The sequence below is a fragment of the Centruroides sculpturatus genome, unplaced genomic scaffold (assembly GCF_000671375.1).
Source record: "Centruroides sculpturatus isolate CEXI.00-Female unplaced genomic scaffold, Cexi_2.0 scaffold935, whole genome shotgun sequence".
NCBI lineage: Eukaryota > Metazoa > Arthropoda > Arachnida > Scorpiones > Buthidae > Centruroides > Centruroides sculpturatus.
This window is the reverse complement of record NW_019385175.1, coordinates 189,054-209,268: the sequence shown is the minus strand read 5'-3', so window position 1 is coordinate 209,268 and position 20,215 is coordinate 189,054. Positions and strand designations below refer to the sequence as shown.

Below are 20,215 nucleotides of genomic sequence, written 5' to 3'. Positions count from 1 at the left end.
AAGCCAAAATCTGCATAAAACTATTCTGGTTTTCAGATACTTGTTTGCCTATAAAGTTAAATTTGGCTTTGGTTTATTGTATGTTCAAAGAAAAATTATAAAATAAATTAATTAATGTGATACTTTGTTACTTTATAATATTATGCTTGATTTACTTATATAAGTCACTCCCACGATGTGATATTTTTGAATTTTTCATAAACAGATAGAATGAGTATATTTAGTTTTTGTCATTTTTGGAAGGTACAAAAACTCTGTTATATCATCCTTATTATAGTTTATAGATGTGAATAAAATAGAAAATAAAACAAAGTGATATTAGAAATAGGTGGTTTCACACGAGAATAAAGAACAAATATTTTATCAAAGTAAACAATTTAAATTGAAAACCACAATTTTTTCTGGTTATTTTTTGGCAAGAATTTTATTAATTTAGAGATAATGTTACACATCTGCATATTTTCATAATACATAGAAGATATATGAAGCATAGAATTACATTAATTATAGATATGTGAAATATTATGTTATTCTAAAGAAAATATATGAAATATCTTCTATGATTGTACATGAGTGATTCATAATAGACTATACAGATATTGTTTTTAGAATGGACAATATCTGTAAGAACATTTATTTACGTAGCAGAATAATAATGAATTGGATTTAAGTAAATAAATATATATATCATATCTAAATTAAGTTAGTGTGATATTTTTGTTATGTCTGAATTTGTTAAGGGGTGCTTATTATAAAACTGCATAAAAATTATGATAAAATAATAAGAAATAAGTTTTATATTCATTTGTTGTTTCTTCACATGTAATATTTTGAATTAATATTAATTAACAATATTGGATATCATGAGAGTTTAACAATTTAAATTTAATTATTATAGTGAAAGGTGGTTTAAAAATACAGTTAAAATTAACACATTTGTAATTGCAAAATCTAAAAATCAGCAAAAATCCTGATCAGTATTTGTTATAAGTTTCCTGAATACTGTTTTATATTATTACTATTAGTATTATGTCTACACATTTCTGATGAAGTTAAATTATTCTTCCTTCAGTTTTAGTATTATATATTAGAGAATCTAATAAGTGGATAATTTATAAAATTTAGTCTTTTTCTAATAGCAGTACATTATAATATTGTGGTAATCATTATAAGCTGCTATTAGTAATGATGAACTGAATTTATGTTAAAAAAGTTTTTTACAATAATATTTTTTCAATTTTTCTCTGTGAACTTTCACTACTATTATAACTTCCATGTAGTGATGTGATGAAGGAAGATTCATTAATTCTAAATGGAAAACATTTTTTTAAAGTATTAAACACTTGCTGGATTCATAATGTGTCTTTTTATTTATAACTTTCTTCTATTGTCATATTATGATGTTCTTTCTATGCTTTAATACTTAAAACCAAGGCTGTGGAGTCGGAGTCGTGGAGTTTTGGTGTTTTAGCCGGAGTCAGAGTTGTCAAAAAATCCGCCAACTTCGACTCCTTTTTACTTACCAACTTGATATGTATATAAAACAGAAAAGTATTGGAATTGTGTCAAATTTGACACTCTAAGTCTTTTTTACATATCTACACGTTTGGAAACCTCCTGAACCCCCAAAAAAGTCAATAAAAGGGGAAAAATTAGCATGCGCACGTGTGTTGACGTGTAATTTGTTTAATTTCTTTATTTTCTGTTCTGAGATATTAAACAATATCTCAGAATGGGTAAAGTTTAAGAAACGAAATGTGGCACTGTAGTTTGCATATAAAGGGGCATTAATACTATTAAATTTTGGTTCTTAATTAAAGGTCGACAGGGTGAAGACATAAAAGGAGTCATGTGTCATATATCTTAATGAATATTTTACACGTTATTAGCATTCAAAATTTAAAATAAATAAATAAATAAAACTTGTCTCTACCCTCAAAGTAAGCTTTTTTGTTGTTTTATAATAGTACAGTAAAACCCGTTAAGATGTTCTCACCTAAGATGTTAGAATGTGTATGAGGTCATGATTTAGTTCAACCACTTTGACGTTTAATAATTAACTCCTGTGTTAAACCGTCTGACTCCAATTCTGACCACTCTGACCACAGAAATTATTAGTCTTCAAACAGGGTGAACAAAATCATTCCCCCCACACAATCCAACATCCACACATATAGAATCAAACCTCGAATATTTTGCGTATCTCGAAATTTCAAGGTGTCCTGAGTCCAAAAATGTAAAAATTTGGGAGGGGACATTTTTCGACTGAGCTCTACACTTTTTCCCTCTGTTATATATAACAGCCGGAAAAGTAAAAATTATCGAATACATATTTATATATTGATTGTGTCATTACTTAGAGGAGTCTTTTAGCTTTGAAATAAAAGGTTTCTACGTTCTATCTTTATTAGAACTCTATTTATTGAATCTTTTATTCTGAGGTCACGTGATGACATCAGAATTTCCAGGTCTCTTTCAGTAACAAGTCCGCCCCTAGTCGGAGTCAGAGTCGGTAAATTTTTATGCGACTCCACAGCCCTGCTTAAAACAAACTTATCAGCATATATACATCTTCAGAAACAGATTAATAATACATTAGCTTTTATTAAAATTATAATAGTAGAGAATAAATATGTTCTATTTTGCTCTTTAAAACAATTTGTCTTTTGTATTCAAAAATTAGTTACAAATATTTTTGATTTGATGTATAATTTCAAGAGTGCCAGTAACTTGAAATTGTTATAAAACAATACTGTTATAAACTTATATGATATACTATGTAACCTCAATGTTTCCAACAAACTCTGATCAGTGATTTGATACAAGCTTATCATAAAATTTTGCTTAGACTTTAAAAAGCCACTTGCAGCATTAAGTAGGATAAATTTTTTAAAATAAGCACTTTCCTAAACTAATTAGGCTTCATCATTCAGAAACTCTGAACATTAAAAAGAATACAATTCAAATCTGAAATTTTTAAACTTGGTCTGTACTTACAATATATCTAATATAACAATAAACTGATTATATAATACAAATGATTTAAAGGATAGTTACTTAATATAGTGTATATTTCAGAAATTTTATTTGAATGAGTATTATAAAATAGTATATTTATTACAATAAACAGTGTCCACTAGTAGTAAGTGCTTTCTAATAAACAGTGAAACTGCAAGATGATAAAGAGACAGCATCCTCTAATAACTAGCATGCTGTCTATTTGGAGAAGGTAAGGCTTATTTTTAAACTGAAAAATTTTACAGTCTATTCAGCATTGTTACTCTTACTGTAGGTTGAAATAAAGTGCAAGTGTTACTGAGAGTTGTGTTGTTGCTTGAGTAATAATAAAATAAAAAATGTCACCAGATTTATTCCATTAATGATTTCTCTTGAGTAATAGCTACACAAATTTTTCAAAGAATAGAAATAATAATTACCCTTTTGTGGCGTAGTAAACACTAGTATTGTGTTTTATTCCAAAGACACATGGCAAATTTTCCATCAAATTCCTTTATTAGTTGAGTCGATATGGTACATTGTTTTGTACTCGTTTCGGGCTTTGCCCCTCTTCAGTCAACTAAAATACAATATATATATATTTTAACTTATTACAGTAGAGAATTTACATAAAACAATGAGTACATAAACGATATATAGACGTATCTTTTGGTTATAATTTGTATAATTTAAAAAACATGTAAAATCTGCTTTAATCTTTGTAAAACTAGTATATATTATAAATTAAAAGGTTAAAATCATCTAAAATCTTCTCTTTTAGGCATATTTTGATACAACACAACTGTAAAAAATTTTTAGCTGTTTCCTCCCCCTTTTTACCTTCCACCCTCTTTTTAAAGAAAAAAATAATAATAATTACCCTCTGATACAAGTGCTCTCCAATAAATAGTACAGAGACAAGCTGAAAAATGTTATATACAGTGAACAGTTGACAGTATTTATAATTGAATTGAAACTCACATTTAATTCAACTGAATACTGTTTATGTAAAAACAGTAAACTTTTGATTTAACAGACTAATTAGGGGAAAGTGGTATCCTCTGTTGTCGAAAGTCTGTTAAATTGAATGTATTTTTAAAAAATATATTAAAAAACAAACTTAGATGTATTAAAATGTTGTTATGATATGTATGAATAAAATAATAATATAATGTACAGTACATTGGATAATTTACACTTACTTTATTGTTCTAACCTTTTAGCATGCTCTTTTTGCAAATAAATAATAAGCTTTATTATATAATTATTTATTTTGTAAAATTTAACATATAAGCAAAATAACAAATTAAATAATGTATAAATTGTTGCCAAATTCTATATAATAATTGTTGTCTTAAAATTTGTGTGTAACTTTCAAAATATTTATTTTAGGAATTACTCCTTTGATGATGGGTGCTTGCAATGGACATGTACAAATAGTAAATATTTTAATTGAACATGGTGCTCAGGTTAATGCAACTGATATATGTAATAGAAATGCTCTAGATATTGCAATGATGCTCGAAAGGACAGAAGTTGAAGAATATCTCAGAAATAAAACTATTACTAAAGTTTTTACAGGTAAATTTTATAATTTAGAAATTGAATTTCTTTACAATAAGAGTGAATTTGTATTTTAAGTGATTTTCAGAATCTCTTTTAATAAGAAATCTGATGCTTAAACTCTTTATGACATTTTGGTCTAAATTACAAGTGTCTAAATTTTAAGAACATTCACACTAAATAGAGAGTTATGGGAAGATCATTTATTTATTGATTGTTGTCATTATCATAGAAATAGTTAAGGAAAGCAGAGATGCATATACCCCTCTTAAATTAAAAATTTAAGATAAATGTATAAAATAACATATATAACTAGATTTATCAAATTATCTGCTGGATTATTTATTGGGCTATATTAAGATTAGTTAAATAATCAAATATAAAACAAAAGGCAGGCAGTAGCTGCCATCTCATGATAAATGTAATAAGTATAAATAAATACATTTTTAATTTTAATTTAGAATATTTTGGAAGAAAAGAATTGGCTTGCAGTGGGACATGAACCTATAACTCATGCTTACAGTACAAACACATTGCCTACCCCATCTGATCTTTATTTTCAGAGCTATTGAATTTTTAATTTAGATATAACCATACTAATTACTTGTGGCAGTGAATGCATAGTAAGCAAGAGTTATGGGTTCAAGTCCTGCTCCAGATTGATTCTTTTCATCCAGAATATTCTGAATTAAAATTAACTTATTTATAATTAATATATTTATCATGAGATGGCAGCTTAACCTTCTAATTCTAGACAAATTGCTTTATATCTGATTATCAATTAGCCTTAATATAGCCCAATAAATAATCTGGCAGATCATTTGGTAATAACTACATAAAGTTGTGATAAATACTTAATGATTATTTATTCAGGTGATTTTATAATAGTTAAATAAGGAGAAATAAATCATTCTTTATTTGTGTATGACTCTTACACATCTACATCTACAAAATTAATTTCATGTGCTAACTTACCGATTTTTAAAAATCAACAAAATTATTGTGACAATGTCACAATGCTGGGCTGCAATTTTAATCATATTTTAATTTATTTAATTTAAAATATATGCTCAGGATTTTAATTTTGCCCCTGTATATCATACTTTTCCTGCTAGCAATAGAGTCATGCCAGTTATCTATGTAGCTCCTTTCAGGAGAAAATTTTGAATTGAAATATTGTAACTTTTAGTCAAGAACAGAAGTTTGTATATACAGTAGAGCATCGATTATCCAACTCAATTGGGGACTGGGGTTGGTCAGATAACTGAAAAGTATGAAAAAATATATTATTAATAGACTATAGTATACTAGTAGCCTGGGATGCCCCCTAGTGGGCGTTCTTTACAAATTCCATGAGACATGGTTCCTTTGACTTTTTTGTTCCTATCAATATACTCTACAGCTCTGCTAAAGTCCCAATCCCGTCATACGGAACTATATTTCTATATATTAAACATTTTATAAAACTTTAAAATAGTTTTAACTTGTTTATTTATCTTCGTTTGAAAACCTCGATTTTAAATGTATCCACCATTTTTTCAACAAATTTCCCGTGAGTCAATGCGCGACGTTCACTGACTTGTGAGTCACGGGATGTTGTAAACATGCGGTGCAAGGTTAATCAAGGCATATAATAAGGCAAGGCAAGGCAAGGCATATAATAATTATTTATACCATTCCGTGGTATAAATAATAAATTCATATCAATAATAAATTCCTATTACAAATAAAAATAATTTATTGTTAATTTAAAATCATCGCAAGGGCACCTCTAGTGCCCATTTTTGGCATACTGTTACGCGGACGGACGGACACGCGTTCAATGGGTTATATAGATAGATTAGTATATCCCATGCAATTAGTATATCACTATTAACCTACTTCGTGTTGAATTTTCATTGATGTTAAGTCTAGCAAAAATTTTTTAAAATAATAATCGTTGCTATTGTATCGTTAAAAATTATTTTAAAATTATTTTATTGCTCACAAAACAAACAACCACTCATAACTAGAAAATTAAGCCTCGTTTAAATACTGGCCTCCCTTTCATGGTCGAGCCAGTGTTGTCAGCAAAATTTTAACATGCAAAAATTTAACAAATCAAAGTAACCAAGACATAGCCAAATATTGTAGTGCCACATCACTAATGGACATTTGAATTTGCCGACTAGAACGCGGTCGGTTAATCGATGTGACGGTTGATTGGGGGTCGGATAATCGATGCTCTACTGTAGTTAATCAAGGCCTCCTGCTCTTAAGTTTTCCATGTCTGGTCTTAACTTTTGTCTATCTAACTCCATTCTCGAGATTAAGGAAGGATAGACATATGACAATGAGGATTTCTAGATACCATCATAAAGGACGTTGGACTCCAATTTGAGAATTGCAGCCCAATGCCCCTTATGATGATACATAGATTTACTACCAACTTTTATTACAAAAACATAGAAGTGCATTTTGAGTTATAGAGATTATTTCAAATGCTTCAAAAATTGATTAGATTTTTAATTATCAGTTAAAACAAGATTAGTTAATTAAATTATTATTTTCTATTAAATCTTATAAAATTAAAAATAAAATAATTAAGTAATTGATTAATTAAAATTATATTGAACTGATAGCAGAATTTATTTATATTGTTTTTATCTTTAAAATGGTTATTTGTTTACTCATTATTATATCTGAAAAACTTGACAGCTAACATAATATTTAACATTGTACATTAACAATTTAAAATGGTCAAATTTAAAATTATTAATAATAGTTGCCATATTGCTTTGAATTTAAGGCACAACCCACTTTGAAAAAAAAATTTTCAAAAGAAACTGGATGATTAGAAGTAAATGCCATTTAAAATAATTTATTAAAGAGTAAAAATTTTAACAATAACTTTTCTACTAATTCTAACTTTTCTACTACTAGTTACACTTTATTTTAAAAATAAAGTGTAACTAGTAGAAAATAAAAGAATAAACAGGAAATATAAGATTTTCATTGCTTACAGACATTTTATGAGTTAAAAAGAAATACAATAAATTTAAGTTTAGAAACATGTGGAAAAAGTGCATCTTAAATTTGAACCATAATAGTATGTGAACAATGGTTTTTTTATATTACATTAATTTAGTAATCTGAAGCTCTCCTAGAACAGGATGAAAACATTTTTTCCTTTTAAATTAAACAGTTGACTTACTGAAATGAGCACGTTAATATTGATAATGGTATGTGAACAAACTGAAAATTCATAGTCTTTTTTATTTTCTTTGACTTTATTTAACAATCTAAACACATTTGCATTATAATCAGGAATGGTTCTAGACATCAACAGACTAAGCATCTACTTGGGGTGGCATATTTTAAAGGGAAAATTTTGTAAAAATAATTCCGTTTAAAATAAATAAATAAATAAATATTTTCTGAGTCAATTTTGAAAAATAGAAGCAGAAAATGAATTTGTTTGCTTAATGTGACAAAAAATGGATCCTTGTTATAATTAATCTTTTATCTATCTAAATTTAAATATATTTATTTGTTTTAAAAATTAAAAACAAAACTTTATTCTTATTGTTTTAATATTAATAAACTCAAAATAATTGTTTATAATCTAAGAAAAATATGCATCTTTAATAACTTGATTTTAAGAATTAATTTTTTGTGCTATTTGCAGATTATTTTGCTTTTAATAATTCAGAATTCAGTGCAAACTTGCTACCCCAAATTAATTATTGAGTGGGATTACTTGGATCAGCAAGATTATATATAAAGAAAAGCAAATCAAAATGGAAAGCAAACAAATTAAAAATGTTTTAAAAATTAATACTCAAAGCATTTTTAATTTTGATTAGAACATTTAGCAGGAAAAAAAAAGGTTCAAATTATTAAGAGTGCATTATACTAATTTGATCTTTTACATTACAGTAAAACCTTGATTTAACAGATTAATTTAAGTTAGAGGATGTCCATTAAAGATTAAAGTCTATTATATAATAAAGTAGGTTTTCCAAATGTGTGTTATAAAATTGGCAAATTAGTTAGTTCATCTGTTTTTACTTATGTAGATATGTTTGTCTAATTAAAATTAAGTATGTATGAGAAGTTTAATTTTACAGAAAAGTTTTCTATATGCAGATAGAAACTCTCTAACCTTGAAATTCTCCCAGCAGAGTAATGAAAGGCCAGAAGAAACAAACAATTATAAAAGTTACATTGATTAGAACAATGGCAAATGCGGACCAACTCAAGATATTGAAGGTGCTCGAAAGTTTTAAAGCAGACATGAAAATGCAGTGTATAAACTTCAAGGAAGAAAAGCAGATCTCACAAACATGGCAGGTCCTATTTGATAAGTCATTATAACATTTATGTTTAGGCACATCCTATTGATCAGTTGTTGGTTTTAAATATGAATTTCTTGAGAGTTCTTTCACATATTTTATTTTGAAATATTGAAGCCTGTGGTATTCCATTTCTGCAAAAATTATAACCTGAAACAGGTCATAGGCATAGACTGTAAGCATTTTTTTTTTCTGGACTTTCATCACTCTACTGGGAGAATTTCAAGGTTAGAGAGTTTTTATCTGTACAGGTAACTCCCGTATAACACGGCACTTCTATAGCACAGATTCACTCTAACACGGTTCGAGAATTGGGAACATCCCCGTATAGCACGGTTTACTCTAATGTAATAAAGGGTGCATTCTTTTATACCTCTGTGTAACTTTGTGCGATCATTCTAATTATTTTCATGGCTACTTTGAATGCTCTTTCAACAAATAATCCATTTAATGGTTAAATTATACAATTGGGACATTTGTCTCTAAAAGCTTATTTTAGAATTATAGATTCCTCCACACGATACTATCGATAGTGCGGGTGCCACCATCTTTCTTTCACCGTCATTCCTAAATGATTACAAACAGCAGTGCACTCCCATTGCAGAGCAACCGCTATTAACGAACGTACCCAAAAACTGCTACCAGTTGATGATGCTCATGCTGAGATCATCATATAAAATGAATAATCTTGTGGTAAAATATTTATTTAAATAATAAGTATTTTACCTATGAAAAAAAATAATAATAAATCCGATTTAAATAAGGATTTAACAACATGTTTTTTAATTTTTGGAACCTAACCCCCCTTATCGCACTAATTCTTTGTTTCGTATAACATGGATTCGCATAACAGCAATTTTTTGGAACGTAACTCCCGTATTATACGGGGGTTACCTGTATATTATTGCCCAGTTTTGTGGAGTATCAAATTTTTTTGAGTTTTCTATATGTATTATTGCTTGTATATTATATGTACTCACTGGAAACCATAGTAATAACAATGATATTATTTATTAAGTGTACAATCTAAATCAAAATAAATAAACAAACATTTTTTGGAAAATGCACTTTAATTGTATTTAACTAAATAAATAAAAATTGTTCTTAAGTGTAGTGACTCTTGGATTTAAAAAATAATAATCTGTTAATTTAATTACATATAAAAAGTATTTTAAATCAACATGCTCCAAGAAAACCTTTAACATGCAGCTTAATTTTGCTATCAACTAACGTTTTCGGACAGCTTCACTGACCTTCTTCAGGTTCAAAAACAAAAACAAAAAACTTCATTCAAGATGAAAGTTCTTTTTCTTAACGGAAACTTCTAGAACGCTTGCTTATCTTTTAAATCAAATCATCGTAGATTCAATTGTGTCGGCTTGTTCTTTGAATTTGCAAATCTGCCGCTTTCTATGCCAATGCTAGTTTAGACGATTCCCAAAAATTTATGGCTTGCCCATTTTCGTTGTATTTATTAATATACTACGCTTCTGTATATTTTAGATAGATGTCGTATGTTTGAAATTTTTTGTATAAGTTCTGCATTATCCCAGTCAACCGAAACCTCTGCTGGTTCTGCGATCATGTAATTTGCTAATGCCGTGACTGGTTGTTCATACCTAATATCCCTTTTATGCTCTTTCAACCTTTCGTTAATCGATCTTTTTGTGGCCCCTATATAATAAAGCTCTTTTTGGCGCCTTTTATCATGTAACGGTATTCTATATACCCCTGGAACCAGTTTTTTGTCTTCGGGTGCTTTATCATTTCTTAGCATTTGAAAAATCATCAGGTTCCTCTTATAGGCTATTTTCTTGTATATGTTGGTTAGCGGTGCCCTGTACTCCATTACAGTGAACTCTTCCTCTTTCTTCTTATTCCTGCATACAATGCCCGTCTTTTGCGCTGGAACAAGGACAAAAAAGGCTACATTTCTTGGATATTGAAATGATAGTAAAAAAAGAAAGACGTATCACTACTAATTTATTGTAAGCTGACGTACGTGACGGAGCTGATACCATGGGAGTCACATGACCCAGTAAACTTCAAACTAGCAGCATTTAGAGCGCTGTTTAAAAGGGCATATACACACTGTAGCAAGAATCAAGATGCAAGGAAAGAAGTAGAATACGTTGCAAACCTAGCAAGAGAGGCAGGAATAAAGCAAAGTAAAAGACTTACTATAGAAAGCGCAAAAGACGGGCATTGTATGCAGGAATAAGAAGAAAGAGGAAGAGTTCACTGTAATGGAGTACAGGGCACCGCTAACCAACATATACAAGAAAATAGCCTATAAGAGGAACCTGATGATTTTTCAAATGCTAAGAAATGATAAAGCACCCGAAGACAAAAAACTGGTTCCAGGGGTATATAGAATACCGTTACATGATAAAAGGCGCCAAAAAGAGCTTTATTATATAGGGGCCACAAAAAGATCGATTAACGAAAGGTTGAAAGAGCATAAAAGGGATATTAGGTATGAACAACCAGTCACGGCATTAGCAAATTACATGATCGCAGAACCAGCAGAGGTTTCGGTTGACTGGGATAATGCAGAACTTATACAAAAAATTTCAAACATACGACATCTATCTAAAATATACAGAAGCGTAGTATATTAATAAATACAACGAAAATGGGCAAGCCATAAATTTTTGGGAATCGTCTAAACTAGCATTGGCATAGAAAGCGGCAGATTTGCAAATTCAAAGAACAAGCCGACACAATTGAATCTATGATGATTTGATTTAAAAGATAAGCAAGCGTTCTAGAAGTTTCCGTTAAGAAAAAGAACTTTCATCTTGAATGAAGTTTTTTGTTTTTGTTTTTGAACCTGAAGAAGGTCAGTGAAGCTGTCCGAAAACGTTAGTTGATAGCAAAATTAAGCTGCATGTTAAAGGTTTTCTTGGAGCATGTTGATTTATGATAATAAGTGCAGTTTGATTTTTAGAAGTTATAGCGATTAAAAGTATTTTAAAATTAACATGGTGTTAATATTCACATATGACATACCATTAAATCCGTTTTTGCCAATTAAATCCAAAGTCTGTTAAATCAAGGTTTTACTGTACCTGACAATGGTAAAATTTGTATGCTAGTAAACTTTGTGATTGAGTCCTTGTAATTTTTGTAATATAAGTTTGAGAGTCTCGTTTTGCTTCATTCATAGATATATATATTCATACAAAAATACGCATATTGTTTGTAGATTCTAAAGGAACACTGATATAGGTTGTTATATCTAGAATAGTCAGTTTGGCCATCTCATTTTTCTTAATGCTGTATGCTGGGCATTATTCATTTCTGACATGTCATGACATTTATTTATTGTACTAGTGAAGTAAATATTATAAATATTCAGTATGTTCAGCTATTTTTTGTTTTCATTTTTGAGAGTGAGCATTAGTGGAGCCTCTTCTATGTGGCTTTTAGAGTTGAATTTGTTCTCAAAATTTGATAAGTCAATTTTATAAAACTTAGCCAACTTAGCAATGAGGAATTTAAAAATGTAATAAAAATCAGGGTCCATGATTTTGTTTTCAAAATACATTTAAGTCAAAGTGACAGCATCCAAGGTTGTTAGCACAAGTGCATGCAATTTTTTAAATTATTCTTTATATCTGTGATGTCACTGCTGTGGGAGTGACTACTGTAAATGCCCCCCAAAACAATATTATTAACTTGCTAGTGTTTTGACTCAATTCTTTGTTTACGTTTGGACAGAAAACAAACTTTGCCTAGTTAACTCTTTCTGCCATCCTATAGGCACTAAATGGGCCTTTTTTTCAGGCCCATCCTGGATCTAGCCAGGCCCACAATGGGGTAGTTGGGTGGTGAGAAATTGGGCCTGACATGTCCAGAACAGACCATCTCCTAAAAAATTCCTGTGTTTTCTGGAGAACCTGGATTCAATTCCAGGTTCTCCAGACTGACAGGATGACACTTCAACTGCCTTAACATTAAGATTATGACTAATTGTTTATCATTAGTTTAGTAAATAACTTTAAATAATTCTTTTCAGTTAATAAATACATAAAAATATAAATATGACTTTTACAAAGGTAAAACCTTGCTTTTATTTTTATATTTTCCTTATATTATATTATCCTTATATTTAAGTCATATTTATATTTTTATGTATGTATTAAATGCAAATAACACAGGCCATGTATTTGTATTGTTTTTACTTAAAATTCTTTTCAGATTTATAATTTTATATAAATATGTATATTACTAATATGTAATAATAATTTTTTTATAGATGTGAAAGAAGTTGTGGAAGTACTTAATGCTGTTAAAAATGGTTAATATATATTATTTAATTTCAAAATTAAAAAATTTAATGCTTTTTTCTTTTCTTTTTGTTTTTTTTTTTTTTATTAAATTTAGATTTTAATTTTAATAATTTCAATTTTGTAAATGTTATTAATATTTCAGATGATGTTACGACTCTTCAAAAATTACTTAAGGATGATCCATGTCTTTGCAACTGTCATTTAGATGATGGAGCTACTCCTTTAATGTATTCAGCTATGCTTGGATATCTGCATATTGTTCAGCTGTTAATAAAGTATGGTGCTGAGTTAGATAAACAGGATACAGTAAATGGTTGGACAGCACTGATGCAAGCTGTTTTTCATAAGTACTTAAAGAAATATATAATGATAAAAGGTAAAAATTGGCAGAATTTATTTTTCTTTATTTCATTACAGAAAAACAGCTGTTGTAAATTGTCTTATAGAGGCAGGAGCAAATGTAGATATCACAGCATATAATGGTTGCCAAGCTTTGGATTTGGCTTATTTATTACGTAAGAATGTGTGATTTATGTTTCTTTTGTTTCACCTTATAATAAAGGAAATTTATATTAAAAGAAAAATTTTTGTTTGTAGAAGAGCCAGATAATGAAGTGATTAAATTATTAACAAAAAAAATAGAGTCATCAACAAGTAATATTAAATTAACATCACCGTTAAGTGGAAATATTCCACTGAAAGCCTCAAGATCATCTAACAGTAGGTAAATTTGTTTACTTATTTCAATTTTTGAATTACAAATAAATTTATATGATTTTAATGAAAAACTTAGTCAATTCTTTTTATTTTCAGGTATATATCTAAAGACAGTCAAAAGAACATGAGTATTATGGTATGTAATATTAAAATAATTTGATAATTTTAATAATAAAATGTTACTTTGTAATTAAAATTAAAATCTTTTCTAGAACTGGCTAGGTGAAGTGTCATCAAATATCTTAAATCGTCTTCAAACTACAAAATTTCGACAGTTACCTTCACCAACTTCTGAAAACCATTCTCCAGTTTCCTGCGATGTGTTTTTGTCTCCTGAAATGGCTGAAAATACACAAAATGATAGAGTACAACTAAAGAATCTCAGTTTATCTTCACTGCCATCACCTGGACAAGTAAGATATTTTTTTCACACACACAACAGTTATATCTTATACATTTTATCAAATATTTATTTAGGATTCATAAGTTAGAATTATTAAGATTCAAAGTATCTATTAATTCAAATTTGTGAATTGTTAAGTAATATAAATAAATAGCATGTAAAACTGTAGCTCAAAAATAAACATATCAACACTAAACATATAGAAATCTATGTTAATTAACACAATAACACAAAAATCTGTAGTTTAGAAATGTGAAATTGTGAAAGAAACATGTATAGCAGACTTGATATATAACAGACTTGATAATTCACAATCAAATACCGACAAATATGCCATCTGACGTGACGTGATGTTTATGTCAGATGTCATCAAAGGGTTAAAAACGTTTATGCATGTCAAAGTTCTAGACTTGGAATAACTATGCTTAAATAAATAAAATGAATATGATGTAATTAGATTAAATGTAAAGAAGCTGGGAGAAATAAAGGATGACCAGGTGAAAAATTAAAATTGTATGTTTCAGATGTTTTCTCTGATATGCCACTTTGGGCACTGGTACCATGGTTTGCCACCACTGATCTATGTTCTTATTTAAAATCTGTTCTAATTACAATCTCTATTAAAATGTTGCAGGTTAGAACCTGATGATGACCATTGAATACCATTTTTGTGTTATTGTGTTAAATAAATTAATCAGAGAAAATGTAATTAATAGTTTAAGTAAATTAATTTTTAATTTGACTTAAAAATATTAATAACCAAATAAAATAGTTTTATTTACTTTTATTTAATTTTTTATATTTATTTTTTCATTTATTAGTATTTATGATGCAGATTGTACTATTATTAATATTGAATAAGTTTTTTGAGATTGTGATTTTTTCAGAATTGAATTATTAGAGTGAAAGAGCACATCTAGTATATGAGTTTAATTTCGTTGTTCTACTGAAAAGAATACATCAAACAAACTCATTGACAAAAAAGATATACCTGATAGAATTGTCCACTTACTGAAGAATGCAGCATATGGCTATGTCTCAGACATAGCTGTGTACATGTACATCTACAATTGAGAGATCTGGAGTAGCAGTTACATCTGTCAGCAAATCTATTGTAGGACAGTATACAGTGCCTGTATGGCTAATCTTATTGGCATGTGTATCCAGGCAAGAGCAGATCATACAAAATACTAAAAGTTTCTTTAAACTGTACTATTGTTTCAGAGAAAATTCTGATTTTGCTGTGATATTATAATTACTCATTACCATTATCATTATGTTTGCACTAATGAAGTTTCATTCAATTCCATCATCTCTTTTTTGATACATAACTTTTTTGTCAATGAGTGTAATTTGATTTATTTTGGTACTATGTTCAGTTACATTAACAATTAACTATTCAGTTTAATTTCCATTAACCTGCTTACTAATTTGTGCAGGTCTTGAATAGTATATTTGTACTCTCTTGTACTATAAAAGCAAATGCATAACATTTTAGTGAAACACTTCAGAGAGTACAAATACCCTATTCAAGACCTGCAAAAATTAGTAAACAGGTTAATGGAAATTATGTTAACTGATGACGAACACATCACAGTATTCAATTTAATTTTCAGTAAAGGAAAAGCTATTGCTAGGTCTTAACTATACTTGTTTTCTTTTCTGTATTTAGATCATATTCTTACTAATTATCATCTTTTCTTTTCCAGTTTGTTCATTAATATTTTTTTGTATGAATAAATTGTCATCTACCAAATTACTTTTATGCTTTATATGTAAAAAAAAATTTGTAGGACAAATTATTATTTCATTCTATAAATTACTTTTCAGTTGTTATTATCACCAAAGAGTTTTCCAAATGTTGTTGTTCCTCCACTTCTTTTTAGTCCCATTTCTGAAATCACTCAAGGAAGATTGTGTATGAAATCAGGAAAAAGAATTCCACACAGTGATAGAACTAAGGTAATCAATTTATAAATATAAAGTAAATAACATTCAGTTAAAAACAAAATATTTGTAATAGAAAATGGATTCTTTGGCTTTTCATCCTGTTCATTTATTAAAGAGAAGAAATGTATTAAATTCTCTAAATTCCAAATTATCTCCATCCAACCAAGCTGATGAAGGTGAGTAAATACTTTTAGTTAATTATGCCTCTATGTCCTTAATTTTATTTTTAATTATTATTGTCTACTAGGCCTTTTGTATACTAATAATAATTATTATACTGGTGTGATCAATTGGACACAAAGATGAAGCAGTAATCAAAACTAAAACAGAGTTTCTTTGTTTTCACAGAAAAATAGGTAAAAATAAAGAAACACTGTTTTAATTTTGACTATTGCTACATATATGTAAACATCTCTAAGTCTGATGTTATTAATCAAAGCCAAATGATCACTGTAATTATTAATAGTAGCAGAAAAAATAACTTGATTAATTATGGCAATCATTTGACTTTGACTCCTACTTCTTTGTGTCCAAGTGATCATACCAGTGTAATAAGTCCTATTACTATACAGAAGTTCTAGTAGACAGTAATAATTTAAAATAAATGCTTTTAATTAAAATAAATTATTTTTGAATGAATCAGATTTAAATTGAAATTTTATTACAGAAAAAACAGAAAAGAAATTGAATTTTAGAGATGATAAATCTCTAAGGTAAAAATGTTAGAATAATAATGGTAGAGTTTAAAGTAGCTTTAAAGCTTTCAATAGCTATAAAATATTCTTTGTCTACTATATAATGAAAGCAATCAAATATTTTACCCTCGATACTATTCTCATCCATTGTATAATCACATTACATTAAAAGAGTAGAGAGGTTGTCTGTATGTGCACAGACTTTATCTCTAAGAAATTAGAAGTGATGAAATTGAAGTTAGAAGAGGAAGTGATAGTAAGTAGGGAGGGAAAGATTGAAGGGAAGTATTGGATCACTGGGTGTCTGCATCGCATTTGTTAAACAAGTAAAAATACAATTACTTGTATTTTTACTTGTTTAACAAGATAAAATATGTACATATTTTATCTTGTTAAACAGTGATACAGTGATACAGTATACAATACAAACATGACAAGTTTGTGCATGTAGGCGGGTGCATACAGCAAAGGAGGTACCGACATATTGATTTAACATTTACAAAGGCACATGTTTTGTGACTATTTTATATAAAAATTTAGAAAATTCAGACATTCGTTATAGGAGTGACAAGATTGCGGTTATAGACGATTGTGTACAGCAAAGGGGTATTGGACATAATGGTTTAACATTTACAAAGTACATAATTTGTGACCGCTTTATATAAATAATTTATACGAATATCAACATTCGTTATAGGAGTGGAGCAGTATTATATAAAGTTAGATATAGAACAAAACATGAATATTAATTATTGATATGGCTAAGTTGCATATTTACATGGTTAATGCTGTAGATGGAATTGGCATAAGAGATAAAACATTACAAAAAATTATTATTAGAAACAATATTCTCGAATCCATGCTTGTAACTAATTATTGAAGAACATAGTTAATATAAGCCCAGTGGGTCTAATTTGCATAAGTACAGTCAAATTGCAAATTGGGCAAGTAGCCAGCTTACCTTAATTGATATCAGCCAATCCATTGTTGGTCTAGATGTGAATTGTTGTTGCTGTGTCACCCATTTTGTTGGCTGGTTGAATTTCGGCATGAATTTTTTTTTTGTGTTGTGTATGAAATTCTTCATTTTTCTTTTGTTATTGAGAATGTCAGCAGGATTGGGGGGGCCAGTTGAGTTCTGTTTGAAGACATTCTTTGAAGAGTTCTGTACATTGGTGGTTGTATTTGTTGCAGCTGAAAAGAAAATGTAGTGCATCGTCTTTACTCTGTCTATCACAATTACAGATGCTATCTATCTGCTTACCAAAATAGTACAGGTATGATAAGAAGTTCCCATGTCCTGTAAGGCACTGGGTCACCTCTGCATCTGGGCTGAAGTATTTGACTTTTTTAAGATATGAAATTGTGACATAACTTTCCTGTATCAGGACAGTCCCATTCCTTCTGCCACATATCATTGGCTGTGTTGTAGTTGATGTTTCGAGGAAATTTCAGATAGCTTCTTGTATCTGAGTTTTGAAGATAATGTGCAGGCTGACTTGGCCAACTTTTCGGCCAATTCATTACCTTTGTGGCCCTTGTGAGCTGGGATCCAACTAATCTGTGGTTACAGTTTTTCCCAGGTTTTGAACAGTCTTTATCATTCAGCAGCTAGAACAGATGGGTTCTTTTGATAGTTTAGAATATTAAGGGTCACTTTACTGTCCATAAAGATGTGATTGTCTGTGTGTTGGACCCTTATAATATGTATGGTGATTGTCTGTGTGTTGGATTGCCTTGCTAATGGCATTGTATAACCACATTATAAAACTTAAATGGCAAGTTGTAATGGTACCAAGTGAACTCATTTTTCATGAAAGCAAAATGTACACTAACTTTCTATAGAAGTTCAATGAAAATTTGATATAGAATATGCAATAACCTTCATAATTGTCTAATTGTCAATGTAATAGGAAGATTGTTGAAACAGATCATAGCAGTACAATTTTATAGTATTATAGAGGTTAAGTCTGAAGAGTCTTACTCTTCAGATTTAACCTCTTTGAGCTTAATCCTGATTTTGTAAAAGTATAAAATAATCTTTCCTGTATTGTTACTGAACATAAGGAATATGCCATTTTAGAAATAATTAATGTACTCAAGTGAAAAAATTGTATATTAATCTATCATATTTGCATAAAATTAGAGAAAGTGTCATTGAAATCAAACTATAAATATTCAACATAAAAGTTTCATATGTCTAGTTTTATTATTATAAAATAAAGTAAGTAGTATTCCATTTCAATAAGTTTGTTTCTATTGAAAGTTGTAAAGCTACTTAAGGCTTATCCTACCTATTATATTCATAATAATATCTTAAATAAAATTTTATAATTATTATTTTATTTAGTTTGGAAAATTATCAGAGATTTTCTGGAAGTTTTAGTGATACTCTTTGTAGCAGTAGTACTAATAGTAGAGCTTCAGAAAATTCTCCATTAGACAAAACACTAGTTGCAAATAAGGCAGAGGTAAGATTATTTTTTTATAATGCTGATATATAACACATTTGTATTTTAATACAATATACTATAAAGGCTTGAAAGTTTGTTTATTGTTAAAATATATAATTGATTAGAAGAATTATTTGAAACTTAAATTATTTCTTTCATTTTGTTTGTTTGGAGAGACAAATGAATTTGTATTTTCATTTATCTAAAATTTTGATTTAATAATAATGAATTGAAAAAAAATTATTACATTTTAACTTTTTGAGATGACACATGCCATTACACTGATAAAAATAAATATGATTATTCACTCTTGAAATGCTAAATAAATTCAATAGAACAATAAAATTAATGATATGAGAATGGACACCAACCAGTGCTGAACCAGTGCTAGACATGGTTATATTACTAAATAAATTAGTAATATAGCCATGTCTGGCCTGATAGAATTTGGGTTTGGTGTCTAGCTTTATTGTATATTAGGTTTAGTGGTGATGTTTGTTTAGTTAGATATAAGAATGGAAACCAATATAATGTAATACAATAAAATAATGTGATAATGAATTTTAACATTTTCAAGTGTATTATAAGTTACATAGAGTTCTATAATCAAATGATTGCCTAAATAATTGGGCTATGACTCTGCTAATTTAATGATTAATACTAAGTAATTTGCTACTAGATGTAGCCGTTAGGCACCATCTCATAACTAAATTAATAATTATAATTTTAATAATTTATTAAATAATTTAGAACCATCTGGCAGAAAATAAACCGACCTGGGGCGGAGCTTGTATTTAAATTTAGATAT

General features: G+C 28.6%; 1 protein-coding gene across 3 annotated transcripts in view; it reads left to right on the top strand.

Annotated features, from left to right (window-relative positions):
• Positions 1-20,215, top strand: part of LOC111635763 (ankyrin repeat and SAM domain-containing protein 6-like) — a 57,296-nt gene that overhangs the window by 26,136 nt on the left and 10,945 nt on the right. For 2 of the 3 annotated variants that reach the window (XM_023380827.1, XM_023380828.1), the window contains exons 5-15: positions 4,390-4,578; positions 13,156-13,197; positions 13,332-13,536; positions 13,607-13,704; positions 13,787-13,913; positions 14,003-14,042; positions 14,119-14,319; positions 16,140-16,271; positions 16,333-16,435; positions 16,927-16,972; positions 19,305-19,425. In XM_023380827.1, coding sequence (XP_023236595.1) covers positions 4,390-4,578; positions 13,156-13,197; positions 13,332-13,536; positions 13,607-13,704; positions 13,787-13,913; positions 14,003-14,042; positions 14,119-14,319; positions 16,140-16,271; positions 16,333-16,435; positions 16,927-16,972; positions 19,305-19,425 — 1,304 coding nt within the window. The remainder of the gene's footprint in view (positions 1-4,389; positions 4,579-13,155; positions 13,198-13,331; positions 13,537-13,606; positions 13,705-13,786; positions 13,914-14,002; positions 14,043-14,118; positions 14,320-16,139; positions 16,272-16,332; positions 16,436-16,926; positions 16,973-19,304; positions 19,426-20,215) is intronic. The other variant, XM_023380829.1, reaches the window with a different exon arrangement.